The 13,624-nt window shown below is 44.0% G+C and overlaps 1 protein-coding gene across 1 annotated transcript in view; it reads right to left on the minus strand.

The window, feature by feature from the left end:
• The window catches only part of LOC139409268 (Fas (TNFRSF6) associated factor 1), a 91,330-nt gene that overhangs the window by 22,392 nt on the left and 55,314 nt on the right, over window positions 1-13,624 (minus strand). The window contains exon 13 of the mRNA XM_071154165.1: window positions 7,853-8,007. Coding sequence (XP_071010266.1) covers window positions 7,853-8,007 — 155 coding nt within the window. The remainder of the gene's footprint in view (window positions 1-7,852; window positions 8,008-13,624) is intronic.

Here is a 13,624-nt window from a genome sequence, read left to right on the forward strand (position 1 = left end):
ATTTTTCACATGAACAGCACTTGAGGTACACGGCTCATACCATTAAGGACGTTAAAACCAATTCTGCCTTTTCTTCCAGGAGACGTCCCTGTCTAAATAGGCCTGGTAGACAAATTAGTATTCCCCACCAGTGGTGATGAACTGATAGGGCAGAGAGGATTTCTTATTCCATTACAAAGACAGAACTTTAAATTAACATTTCACTAGAAGGAAAAGGGTAGCAGGCAGGCCCTTGGCGCTCACTGTAAATGTCATAATATTAATGAATTGCTATAGAGTGAATGCAAATACAGATTATATTTTTTTGCTCGCCTTTTAATAAGATCCACTTTAATAACTGGCTGGCAAAATACAGGAGTAATGAAATGGGTGGAGGATGAGGTCAGAGGGATGGAGTGATTGGTCTGGTCGGGGGTGCTACTCATTAATCATGAATTCAAAGTTGAGAGTGTAGGTTGCATTACTTTTCAAACTTTGAGATGGAACAGCATCAACTCAACACTTAACCATGGGAAGCATTAGCACCAATCTCCAATCAGCATTCCAGGAGAAACAAGGTCATTTCAACCACAACATTACTCTTTTATTTCACCAGGTAGGCCAGTTGAGAACAAGTACTAATTTACAACTACGACCTGGCCACAATAAACCAAAGCAGTGCAACAAAAAAAACAGAGTTACACATGGGCTAAACAAACGTACAGTCAATAATACACTGGAAAAAGTCTATGTACAGTGTTTGCAAATGTAGTAAGATTAGGGAGGTAAGGCAATAAATAGGCCAGAGGCAAAATAATTACAATTTAGCATTAACAAAGAGTGATAGATGTGCAAGTAGAGATACAGGGGTGCAAAAGAGAAAACAAATATATAATAATATGGGGATGAGGTAGTTGGGTGTGCTATTTACAGATCGGCTGTGTATAGGTACAGTGACCGGTAAGCTGCTCTGACAGCTGATGCTTAAATAAACTCTTACGCTAAATCTACACCAAATAGCTCATATACAGTTGAAGTCGGAAGTTTACATACACCTTAGCCAAATACATTTAAACTGAGTTTTTCACAATTCCTGACATTTCATCCTAGTAAAGACTCCCTGTCATAGGTCAGTTAGGATCACCACTTTATTATAAGAATGGGAAATGTCAGAATAATAGGAAAGATAATGATTTCAGCTTTTATTTCTTTCAACACATTCACAGTGGGTTAGAAGTTTACATGCACTCAATTACTATTTGGTAGCATTGCTTTTAAATTGTTTAACTTGGATCAAACGTTTCGGGTAGCCTTCCACAAGCTTCCCACAATAAGTTGGGTGAATTTTGGCCCATTCCTCAAATCAAATCAAATTTTATTTGTCACATACACATGGTTAGCAGATGTTAATGCGAGTGTAGCGAAATGCTTGTGCTTCTAGTTCCGACAATGCAGTAATAACCAACAAGTAATCTAACTAACAATTCCAAAACTACTGTCTTGTACACCGTGTAAGGGGATAAAGAATATGTACATAAAGATATATGAGTGAGTGATGGTACAGAGCAGCATAGGCAAGATACAGTAGATGGTATCGAGTACAGTATATACATATGAGATGAGTATGTAAACAAAGTGGCATAGTTAAAGTGGCTAGTGATACATGTATTACATAAGGATACAGTCGATGATATAGAGTACAGTATATACGTATGCATATGAGATGAATAATGTAGGGTAAGTAACATTATATAAGGTAGCATTGTTTAAAGTGGCTAGTGATATATTTACATCATTTCCCATCAATTCCCATTATTAAAGTGGCTGGAGTTGAGTCAGTGTCAGTGTGTTGGCAGCAGCCACTCAATGTTAGTGGTGGCTGTTTAACAGTCTGATGGCCTTGAGATAGAAGCTGTTTTTCAGTCTCTCGGTCCCAGCTTTGATGCACCTGTACTGACCTCGCCTTCTGGATGATAGCGGGGTGAACAGGCAGTGGCTCGGGTGGTTGATGTCCTTGATGATCTTTATGGCCTTCCTGTGACATCGGGTGGTGTAGGTGTCCTGGAGGGCAGGTAGTTTGCCCCCGGTGATGCGTTGTGCAGACCTCACTACCCTCTGGAGAGCCTTACGGTTGAGGGCGGAGCAGTTGCCGTACCAGGCGGTGATACAGCCCGCCAGGATGCTCTCGATTGTGCATCTGTAGAAGTTTGTGAGTGCTTTTGGTGACAAGCCAAATTTCTTCAGCCTCCTGAGGTTGAAGAGGCGCTGCTGCGCCTTCTTCACAATGCTGTCTGTGTGAGTGGACCAATTCAGTTTGTCTGTGATGTGTATGCCGAGGAACTTAAAACTTGCTACCCTCTCCACTACTGTTCCATCGATGTGGATAGGGGGGTGTTCCCTCTGCTGTTTCCTGAAGTCCACAATCATCTCCTTAGTTTTGTTGACGTTGAGTGTGAGGTTATTTTCCTGACACCACACTCCGAGGGCCCTCACCTCCTCCCTGTAGGCCGTCTCGTCGTTGTTGGTAATCAAGCCTACCACTGTTGTGTCGTCCACAAACTTGATGATTGAGTTGGAGGCGTGCGTGGCCACGCAGTCGTGGGTGAACAGGGAGTACAGGAGAGGGCTCAGAACGCACCCTTGTGGGGCCCCAGTCTTGAGGATCAGCGGGGAGGAGATGTTGTTGCCTACCCTCACCACCTGGGGGCGGCCCGTCAGGAAGTCCAGTACCCAGTTGCACAGGGCGGGGTCGAGACCCAGGGTCTCGAGCTTGATGACGAGCTTGGAGGGTACTGTGGTGTTGAATGCCGAGCTGTAGTCAATGAACAGCATTCTCACATAGGTATTCCTCTTGTCCAGATGGGTTAGGGCGGTGTGCAGTGTGGTTGAGATTGCATCGTCTGTGGACCTATTTGGGCGGTAAGCAAATTGGAGTGGGTCTAGGGTGTCAGGTAGGGTGGAGGTGATATGGTCCTTGACTAGTCTCTCAAAGCACTTCATGATGACGGAAGTGAGTGCTACGGGGCGGTAGTCGTTTAGCTCAGTTACCTTAGCTTTCTTGGGAACAGGAACAATGGTGGCCCTCTTGAAGCATGTGGGAACAGTAGACTGGTATAGGGATTGATTGAATATGTCCGTAAACACACCGGCCAGCTGGTCTGCGCATGCTCTGAGGGCGCGGCTGGGGATGCCGTCTGGGCCTGCAGCCTTGCGAGGGTTAACACGTTTAAATGTCTTACTCACCTCGGCTGCAGTGAAGGAGAGACCGCATGTTTTCGTTGCAGGCCGTGTCAGTGGCACTGTATTGTCCTCAAAGCGGGCAAAAAAGTTATTTAGTCTGCCTGGGAGCAGGACATCCTGGTCCGTGACTGGGCTGGATTTCTTCCTGTAGTCCGTGATTGACTGTAGACCCTGCCACATGCCTCTTGTGTCTGAGCCGTTGAATTGAGATTCTACTTTGTCTCTGTACTGACGCTTAGCTTGTTTGATAGCCTTGCGGAGGGAATAGCTGCACTGTTTGTATTCGGTCATGTTACCAGACACCTTGCCCTGATTAAAAGCAGTGGTTCGCGCTTTCAGTTTCACGCAAATGCTGCCATCAATCCACGGTTTCTGGTTAGGGAATGTTTTAATCGTTGCTATGGGAACGACATCTTCAACGCACGTTCTAATGAACTCGCACACCGAATCAGCGTATTCGTCAATGTTGTTGTCTGACGCAATACGAAACATGTCCCAGTCCACGTGGTGGAAGCAGTCTTGGAGTGTGGAGTCAGCTTGGTCGGACCAGTGTTGGACAGACCTCAGCGTGGGAGCCTCTTGTTTTAGTTTCTGTCTGTAGGCAGGGATCAACAAAATGGAGTCGTGGTCAGCTTTTCCGAAAGGGGGCCGGGGCAGGGCCTTATATGCATCGCGGAAGTTAGAGTAACAATGATCCAAGGTCTTTCCACCCCTGGTTGCGCAATCGATATGCTGATAAAATTTAGGGAGTCTTGTTTTCAGATTAGCCTTGTTAAAATCCCCAGCTACAATGAATGCAGCCTCCGGATAAATGGTTTCCAGTTTGCAAAGAGTCAAATAAAGTTCATTCAGAGCCATCGATGTGTCTGCTTGGGGGGGGATATATACGGCTGTGATTATAATCGAAGAGAATTCTCTTGGTAGATAATGCGGTCTACATTTGATTGTGAGGAATTCTAAATCAGGTGAACAGAAGGATTTGAGTTCCTGTATGTTTCTTTCATCACACCATGTCACGTTAGTCATAAGGCATACGCCCCCGCCCCTCTTCTTACCAGAAAGATGTTTGTTTCTGTCTGCGCGATGCGTGGAGAAACCCGTTGGCTGCACCGCCTCGGATAGCGTCTCTCCAGTGAGCCACGTTTCCGTGAAGCAAAGAACGTTACAGTCTCTGATGTCCCTCTGGAATGCTACCCTTGCTCCTGACAGAGCTGGTGTAACGGAGTCAGGTTTGTAGGCCTCCTTGCTCGGACACACTTTTTCAGCTCTGCCCACAAATTTTGTAAAGGATTGAGGTCAGGGCTTTGTGATGGCCACTCTGATACCTCGACTTTGTTGTCCTTAAGCCATTTTGCCACAACTTTGGAAGTATGCTTGGTGTCATTGTCCATTTGGAAGACCCATTTGCGACCAAGTTTTAACTTGGACTGATGTCTTGAGATGTTGCTTCAATATATCCACAATTTTCCCACCTCATGATGCCATCTAATTTGTGGAGTGCACAAGTCCCTCCTGCAGCAAAGCACCCCCCCGGTATGACGGCTGCGTGGTCCCATGGTGTTTATACTTGCGTACTATTGTTTGTATAGATGAACGTGGTACCTTCAGGCATTTGGAAATCGCTCTCAAGGATGAACAAGACTTGTGGAGGTCTACAATTTTTTTTTCTGAGGTCTTGGCTGATTTTTTTGCGATTTTCCCATGATGTCAAGCAAAGAGGCACTGAGTTTGAAGGTAGGCCTTGAAATACATCCACAGATACACCTCCAATCGACTCAAATTATGTCAATTAGCCTATCAGAAGCTTCTAAAGCCATGACATAATTTTCTGGAATTTTCCAAGCTGTTTAAAGGCAGTCAACTTAGTGTATGTAAACTTCTGACCCACTGGAATTGTGATACAGTGAATTATAAGTGAAATAATCTGTCTGTAAACAATTGTTGGAAAAATTACTTGTGTCATGCACAAAGTAGATGTCCTAACCGACTTGCCAAAACTATAGTTTGTTAACAAGAAATCTGTGGAGTGGATGAAAAACGAGTTTTAATGATTCAAACCTAAGTGTACGTAAACTTTTGACTTCAACTGTAGTTGATCATGGGTTCTGACAATGTGGCTGACCAGTCTTTTGACCATCCAGATGTGGTTAAGGAGGGGTTCTCCCATGACACAATGAGGATGTCCAAGCCCCGTTCTTGTCCCTGCTCTAGGGGGCCCTGAAAAGGCCTCAACACAGCCAGGCCAAAACAATGGAGAGAGGTAATTCTAACCTGTTACCAAGGTCTTGGGAACAATCGCCACAGCCTTCAGAGAAACCCAATCTTAATTCCCATATTAAACACAACCTCCTTTGGTTCCAATCAAACGCCTTAGGAGTCAACCCAACACCTTTCTCTTACAACTACCATACATAGTCGAAAGATTAAGCAGCAGTACACTAACTCCGGAGTAACCCTAAAGAGCAGAAATGTTTCTATAAAATGGTTCGCAGGTCGGCATTTATTGGGATGACTCATACTGGAGGCTGCTCTGCATAGTGGTCACTAGTTGGCACAGCTACAAAGTCAGTCAATCTGGTTTTAAACCTAACCACATTGCTACAGTAACCCTAATGCCTAACACTAACCTTTAATTTGCACACATTTTTACGATGTGCAATGTCAAAATTGTCTCTGGGCCATCTTGCGGAAATCACTCAGTTCTGCCTCCAGGGCAAGATTCATGACAATAAACCACCTGTATATGGTGCACAATAACAAGTACTGACACAGCATCACAAATGAAGGGTGAAAATCGTGTCTGAAGCGCAGGAAGTAGAAATGAAACCAAGAAATAAGGTCAATAAGGTGAGCGGTTCACTGCAGTCTCTTTCAGCCATAACATATCTTAAAGAATGTATAGCTTTGCTTCTCACAAAATCCTTAAGGGAGTTATTTTTTTCTAACTACTGGAAACACCTGGTCCTTGAATATCAGGTCATGGTTGGTTTGGTAATGAGAGTGACACGCTTCTAATTCTGCTCACTCTCTTCCTCTCCACATGGCAAAGTGTTAATGTTTCCCTGGACTGTCAGGTTCACTTATTTACATCAAAGTCATGCATGAGATGTTGAGAGACTGCTTCAACTTTACATACACTCCAGTGAGCATACAACAAACTCTCAGGTGTGCTTTAGTCAATCACGTGGAATAGGAACCGGATGCTACACAGAAACACAGATACTCTGCGCAGACATGTTTTGAATGGAAAATAGCACTTCTCAGGCGATTCTCACGTTTTGAATACAGTGCTTCTGAACAAGTCAGATGAGTGCATGACACTTTTACTGGTAATGTGCTCAATTACGAGGAGTTCAATACCATTATTGATCTGTACAGCACCGTATGATAAATTAAAATAGATGAGATGTGGTATGAAAGTATGCAGTCAAACGCAAAAAGCATGGAATCAAAAGCTAACAACTATCTGAAAGATGTAGTGTTGAGTATATTTATTCATAATTCAGTTCAATACTAGCTGTGCATGAGGCTCAGTGTCTGGTATTTCAGAGACATTTTGCCATAGGCAACAATTACATTGGCACGTATTCGACAGGTCTGGTTTTATGCATCATTTTTCACTTAACTAAAGGATACGCTTTGAGGCCCTATGAGTTAGAATACCTTCTTTATAGCCACTGTGACTCATGCCAATCACCAGTCACTCAGGATCAACCTACGAGCGTGAGAATGTGGGAAAAACGTGTGTGTACGTACATACGTTAGAGCAAGTAGCAGTGCACATTATGAAAAGCTCCAGATGTTGCCTGCCTTTAATCTGCAATAAAAAGGCTCAGCTGGGGCAAAAAGCAAGAACCAAAAGGGAGAAAGGGTGCGGAATGAAGGAAAGTCAGTGTCTGAGCCTTTCCCCAGTCTTTCTTAAACGCCTCCTACCAGGGGGTGGGCTTAGCCCTGAAGTCTAGTGGAAGGAAAAGCTAGGGCCTGCCCCGGAGCAAGAGGCTGCTGCTGGGCCCCAATCAAACCTCCATCTGGTTACCGGCCCTCTCTACCATTCCCCACATCACACCTGGGACGCTGCCCCATTCTTGCCCTTGGCTAGGGGAATAGAGCATGGCCAGGGAGGGTCAAGCCTGGCTTTGGGGTCAGGAGTTGAAGGCTTGAGAGTATTGTTGAGTATTGCTAGTGCAGAGAGTCATATACTGAGACAGGCAGGACATTGGTGGAAATAATGGAATTGGGTTGTGAATTGCTATGGAGGAAAGATGAAGTTGGGTTGATAAGGCTGCCATGTCATGAGCGCCCTCAGCCTTGGGGAAATAGAGATGTTCTCCCAGGCAATGCAGACTTCATGGGACCTTCATTTCTAACATTGAGGCAGATTAGTGAAGATTGCCCAATTGGGGCCTCATACTGCAAACACAACTGCTTTTGTTAGCACACATCCCCCTCCCCTCACCGATGAAGAGGGGCTTGAGTTAAAGAGAAAGAGTGGTGCGGAGCAGGGGATTGGGGATGATTCTCAGCTATTAAGATGGCATCCACTTGTCAGACAATCTCTGATATTCATTTTGTTTTCAGGGCTACAGCGGTGGATTCCTGAGTTGTGATGAGGGCATAGAGTACTCATACATACCTGGCTTTGTTAGCTTCTTTAGTGACATCCCATGCCCATGTGATGAAGTTCTGGCTCAGATAGGCCACTATGGAGTCTGCACACATCATCTGGGAGCAGAAGACGTTGCTGAGCACACTCTCGTCATTGTGGAGGTAGATGGCCAGCAGTTTTCTCTGTGGAAATGGACATCAGAGAGGTTTTCATTAGCAGAGGTGTGTGCGGATTGAGAAGCTAATGACCAACCAGACCCTGAAACACAGGGTGAGAAAAGTGTCCTTGCGCAGAGTCTGGTCCTTGCTCAGAATTGAATCATTGAAGGGAGAGGTTTTATACAGCTTTCACACGTCGCTCAACAGGAGACCGTGAGTAAAGCGATTGCTTTCACCGATAGCAAGGCCAAACCAATGAAAAGCAAACACACAAAATCAAATGAACAGGGAGTAAATAAAACTTCCTTTGAGGGGGCCGATGAGAAAACAAAAACAGACAAATCACTTAATTTATTTTACACCAAATGCCACTGGCCTTCTCAGGTTAGCAGCAGGGGTGGGAAATATCGACGAAGCTCTAAAATCCAAGGATATCGACACCATCATATGATCGACAGATTCTCAGGACTCACTGACAACTAATACATTTTTAAAAAACAAACACCTACAAACAGAAAAGGTTCTCTTGGATGGTGTAGGAAATAAAGCCCTCTAAATTACATAACTCACACATTTCTTTCTGACCCCCTACGTTCCTTGCAAAACTCAAGGGGGTGAATTCTGTAGTTACATACCAAAAGCAAAATAAGCACAGGCAGAAAAGTGAGGGAAAGTTAAAAGAAAGTTGTGCTATATTGTGGCCTGTGTCGAAAAGGAGTGGGAGAGCACTGCTGTGTTTGCTCAGCGATTAGAGGTTTAGAATAAGCTCCCCGGTTCCTAGCGGGAAGGAGCTTGGGGCTCATTCAGTGGCCCAATTGAACGCCCTGAAAAGATTAAACACTCATGCTGAGAAGACAAGCAAATGCAGCATTGAGAGTGCCCCCCCCCCTCCTTCTCAAAAAAGATGAAATAAGACACACGCACACACCCTTGCACTCATTATCTTATACATACATACATACGACGCACACACATTCGTTCCTCTGCAACTTGTTTTAAGTCTCGAAAAGGACATTTTTACAAACAGTAGGTTCAAAAACATACATTTTGTAAAGAGGGAACAACCCCTCTCCTATAATAACACCCAATCACCAACTCCCTCACTTTACTTAAACTGTCTTTCCCTCTCTTCTCCAACTGTTCCATATCTTCTTTCCTAATGCTTTCCTTAGCAAGGAAAAATCCCCTAAAACCAATTTACTAGGTTCAACCTGGGCTAGAAAGTGACCCAAAAGGCCCTCTTTCTGGTGTAAATCCTCCCACCTGTTCACCATACAGAGGGGAGGAGAGAGTAAAGAAACTAGAGAAAACCGATCTGTTCTGTGAGCCAGACTGTAGTGATTTTCACATAGCACCCTGTCAGTGTTCACTTCTCCGTCACTCCGTCTGTCCCTCTCCTAGTGTAGACTAGAGCCATGTGAAACAGGTAGCCGTTGGCCAGGGGCTGGGGGAGCAGAATGGGCTCAGCTCACATCCGGATGGTCTTTGTGTCCAGCCTGGACCGTATGATTATCTGCAACATGAGCAGGAATTCTACACAGGTGTGCCACTGGGGGGGATGAATAGAATGACAACCGAAAGATGCAGTAGACCAGTCAGAATAAAACGACTCACAAAGTTTGTGAAATGTTGAACTCATCTCATCTTTAACCACACCACTCAGACACAGGTTGTGATAATGCAGCACGACTACAGTGAAAAATACAAGCATTTGTTTTGTTCGACAAAAAGTTTGTGAAAATACACCTGCTTGATAACCATGGCCCTGGATAAATACACTACCATATGTAATTTGTGCCAGCCATCCGTTTTCATTAGTCTCATTCAGTTTATGCATTTGTGTTGTGAGAGAACGTTTTTAATTATAGCCAGTGTTGGGGAGCAAAGAAGCCGGGGGAAAGTGATCATTCACAGTAGCCCAAAGAAAAACAAACACTTCAAAATGAAGACCTCAAATTACTGCTCCCCTGCCACACACACACACGCACACTGAGAACACAAGTTCGGATCAATAGTTTAACAGATGGTAGGTACATGATTGAAAACACATTTTGTATTAATAGTAACCAGTTCTGATTTCATTTTTTTTAAGGTGCCATAAACTTGTCAAATTTTAGTGAAGACAAAATAGCACACAATTGTCAAATTGAATGTAAAGCCGCAATATGTAACTTTGTGGGCGACCTAACCAAATGTACATATAAATGTGAGTTATAGACCTGTGAGTCTAAGAAGCGGTAGATCTTCTCTAGGTACACTATTCTATGCTCCCTGTTCTTGCATCTTTTACTTTTGGACATCAGCTTCAAAAACAGCTGAAAATAAAATATTTTGGGTTATTGAAAATATATTTGACAGTGGTTTAGATGGTACAACAATCAACATTATACATTGTTTTGTCACATAAGCTGACATTTTTGCAACCAGGTAATGGCAAAAAGATTTATACATATTGCACCTTAACATAATAAACCTCAGTCTTTATACACATGAAACTATAATAGTCAAAATATTCAGCTGGGCATCAGTTCATCTGACTGGAAGTGTTCTAGTAGAAACAAATAAAAACAATAAATGGGATCACTTTCACCTGAGCAGGGAGAGATGGATGAAAATGTGTTTATCCATTCCCTACCCATGGTATCGATTTCTCCTCTCTCCCTCTCATTGCTCTTTTGCTAAACTACGGGGGATTTAAGCGGATACTCGAGTGTGATAAAACCCTCACCCCGGCACTGCTATGAATTTTGATGTGTGCCTTTGTGTGAGTGAGAGAGCAGGGTTACTCCGATTAACCACACCGTTAAGGGGATTTGAGGGGAGCCTTGGCAGTGATGGGTGGCCTGTCTGAAGGGCCTTACTGCTGATCCTCTGGAGGGCTCAGGGGCCCAAAGCATTTTCATTAAGGCTGGATTGAGGCGCATCTCTCCCTCCAGAAACGCTTCATCAAATGTAGTGTTTTACTTAGTGATTAGCCCATCAGACATTGAGTGTGACAGATTCCTCTGCAAAATCTCTCCCTGGGCCCTCCTTCCCCTGAAACCTGCATCATACCAATATCCACTACAAAAAAATATCTATTTATTTATTTAATTTTACCCCTTTTTCGTGGTATCCAATTGTTTAAGTAGCTACTATCTTGTCTCATCGCTACAACTCCCGTACGGGCTCGGGAGAGACGAAGGTTTGAAAGTCATGCATCCTCTGATACACAATCCAACCAAGCCGCACTGCTTCTTAACACAGCGCGCATCCAACCCGGAAGCCAGCCGCACCAATGTGTCGGAGGAAACATCGTGCACCTGGCAACCTTGGCTAGCGCGCACTGCGCCCGGCCCGCCACAGGAGTCGCTGGTGCGCGATGAGACAAGGATATCCCCACCGGCCAAACCTTCCCTAACCCGGACGACGCTAGGCCAATTGTGCGTCGCCCCACGGACCTCCCCGTCGCGGCCGGTTACGACAGAGCCTGGGCGCGAACCCAGAGTCTCTGATGGCACAGCTGGCGCCAATATCCACTAAATTAACAGCTAGTTGCGATGACAAGAGAGGAGAGATTTAGACCAATTTCTTCAAGAGGGAAGAGGGAGGTGGTGCTGGTTTCGGAGGGGTGTTTCAGAAGTTGACACTCAATGGTCACAGTGAGTCAGATGTGTGTTTCTCCCGTCTCATCTCCTCTAAGGATACAGAGAGAGAGTAGGGGGTCAGCTGCATGTGTCCCTTCATATTGGTTTATTTTCATTGACACAATGTACAGTCTCCAGCTGCACCACAGAGAGCTCAACGGAGAGGGGGCCATACTGAGCTGGCTTAGGGAAGAGGATATCAGCTGGGAGGCAAGCCGAGCCTCTGCCTCACGGTCTAACACCCCCCAAACATCTTGCTGTGTTCTCCCATTCTAATAAGACAGTAATCCACACAAGCTGTCAGTTGATACAACCCTCCTTAAGGACAAAGCAGAAAAATGAAGAAAAATTGTGGGCTAAAAATAAAAGTGACAGCTGTCATGATGAAAATGTAATGAGGTTTATGAGAGGAATCAAATGGTGGCTCTTTTTGAACAAACACTCCCACCTTTAGATGTAAAAGAAAAGACAATGGTCATTTACAGAGCCTTCAAAAAGTGTTCACACTCCTTATTCCACTTTGCTGTGATGCAGCTCGAAGACACAATACCCCATAATGACAAAGTTAATTTTTTATTTTTATAAATGTTAGTAAATGTATTGAAAATGAAACAGAAATACATCATTTACAGAAGTATTCATACCCCTTTGCTATGATACTCCAAATTGTGCATCCAATTTCCTTGATCATTCTTGAGATGTCACTACAACTTGATTGGAGTTCACCTGTGGCCAATTCAATTGTTTGGACATGATTTTAAAAAAGAAACACCTGTCTATGTAAGGTCCCACATTTGACAGTACATTTCAGAGCAGAAACTATACCATGAAGTCCAAGTATGTCTGTAGATCTCAGAGATATAATTATGATTAGGCATACAGTACAAGTCAAAAGTTGACACACCTACTCATTTAAGGGTTTTTCTTTATTTGTACTATTTTCTACATTGTAGAATAATAGTGAAGACATCCAAACTATGAAATAACACATGGAATCATGTAGTAACCAAAAAAAAAGTGTTAAATCAAAAATATATTTAAAAGTAGCCACCCTTTGCCTTGATGACAGCTTTGCACACTTTGCATTCTCTCAACCAGCTTCACCTGGAATGCTTTTCCAACCATCATGAAGGAGTTCCCACATATGCTGATTAGTTCTTGGCTGCTTTTCCTTCACTCTGCGGTCCAACTCATCCCAAACCATCTTAATTGGTTGAGGTCGGGTGATTGTGGCGACCAGGTCATCTGATGCAGCACTCCATCACTCTCCTCCTCTGTTAAATAGCCCTTACACAGCCTGGAGGCATGATGCCCAAACCAGATGGGATGGCGTATCGCTGCAGAATGCTGTGGTAGTTATGCTGGTTAAGTGTGCCTTGAATTCTAAATAAATCACAGACAGTGTCACTAGCAAAGCACCCCCACACCACCTCCTCCATGCTTCACAGTGGAAACCACACAAGTGGGGACCATCCTTTCACCTACTCTGCATCTCACAAAGACACGGCAGTTGGAACAACAACAACAAAAAATCTACAATTTGGACTCATCTGACCAAAGATTAAGCATTTATTTGGGCTCCACTTTCTGAGGCTGGTAACTAAGAAATTGTTAGCTCTGCAACAGAGCTCTGGGTCTTCCTTTCCTGTGGTGGTCCTCATGAGAGCCAGTTTCATCATAGCGCTTGATGGATTTTGTGACTGGAATGCAGCCAATAACTTTGAAAGTTTATTCAAGTAGAAACACTTAAGACACACCCTCCCCCCTCAGCCCACCAGACACTTTTGATGACACATCATGACCCGAGTTTACACATGCAGGGCGAGGGAGGAAGGAATTCATTTAAAAAATGCACAGAAATTCATCACTCGTTCATCCCGCAACAATTGTGTTTTCAGCCACTGGTAGCTTGTGTGTGCTATTTATATGCGATACAGTCAATTATTATTGCATGTCTACTAACTATATAATTATTATTATACCCCAACTGTGTGATCGCTAGCAAATGAATTAGC

This window comes from Oncorhynchus clarkii, chromosome 5 (genome assembly GCF_045791955.1).
Source record: "Oncorhynchus clarkii lewisi isolate Uvic-CL-2024 chromosome 5, UVic_Ocla_1.0, whole genome shotgun sequence".
Classification (NCBI taxonomy): Eukaryota; Metazoa; Chordata; class Actinopteri; order Salmoniformes; family Salmonidae; genus Oncorhynchus; species Oncorhynchus clarkii.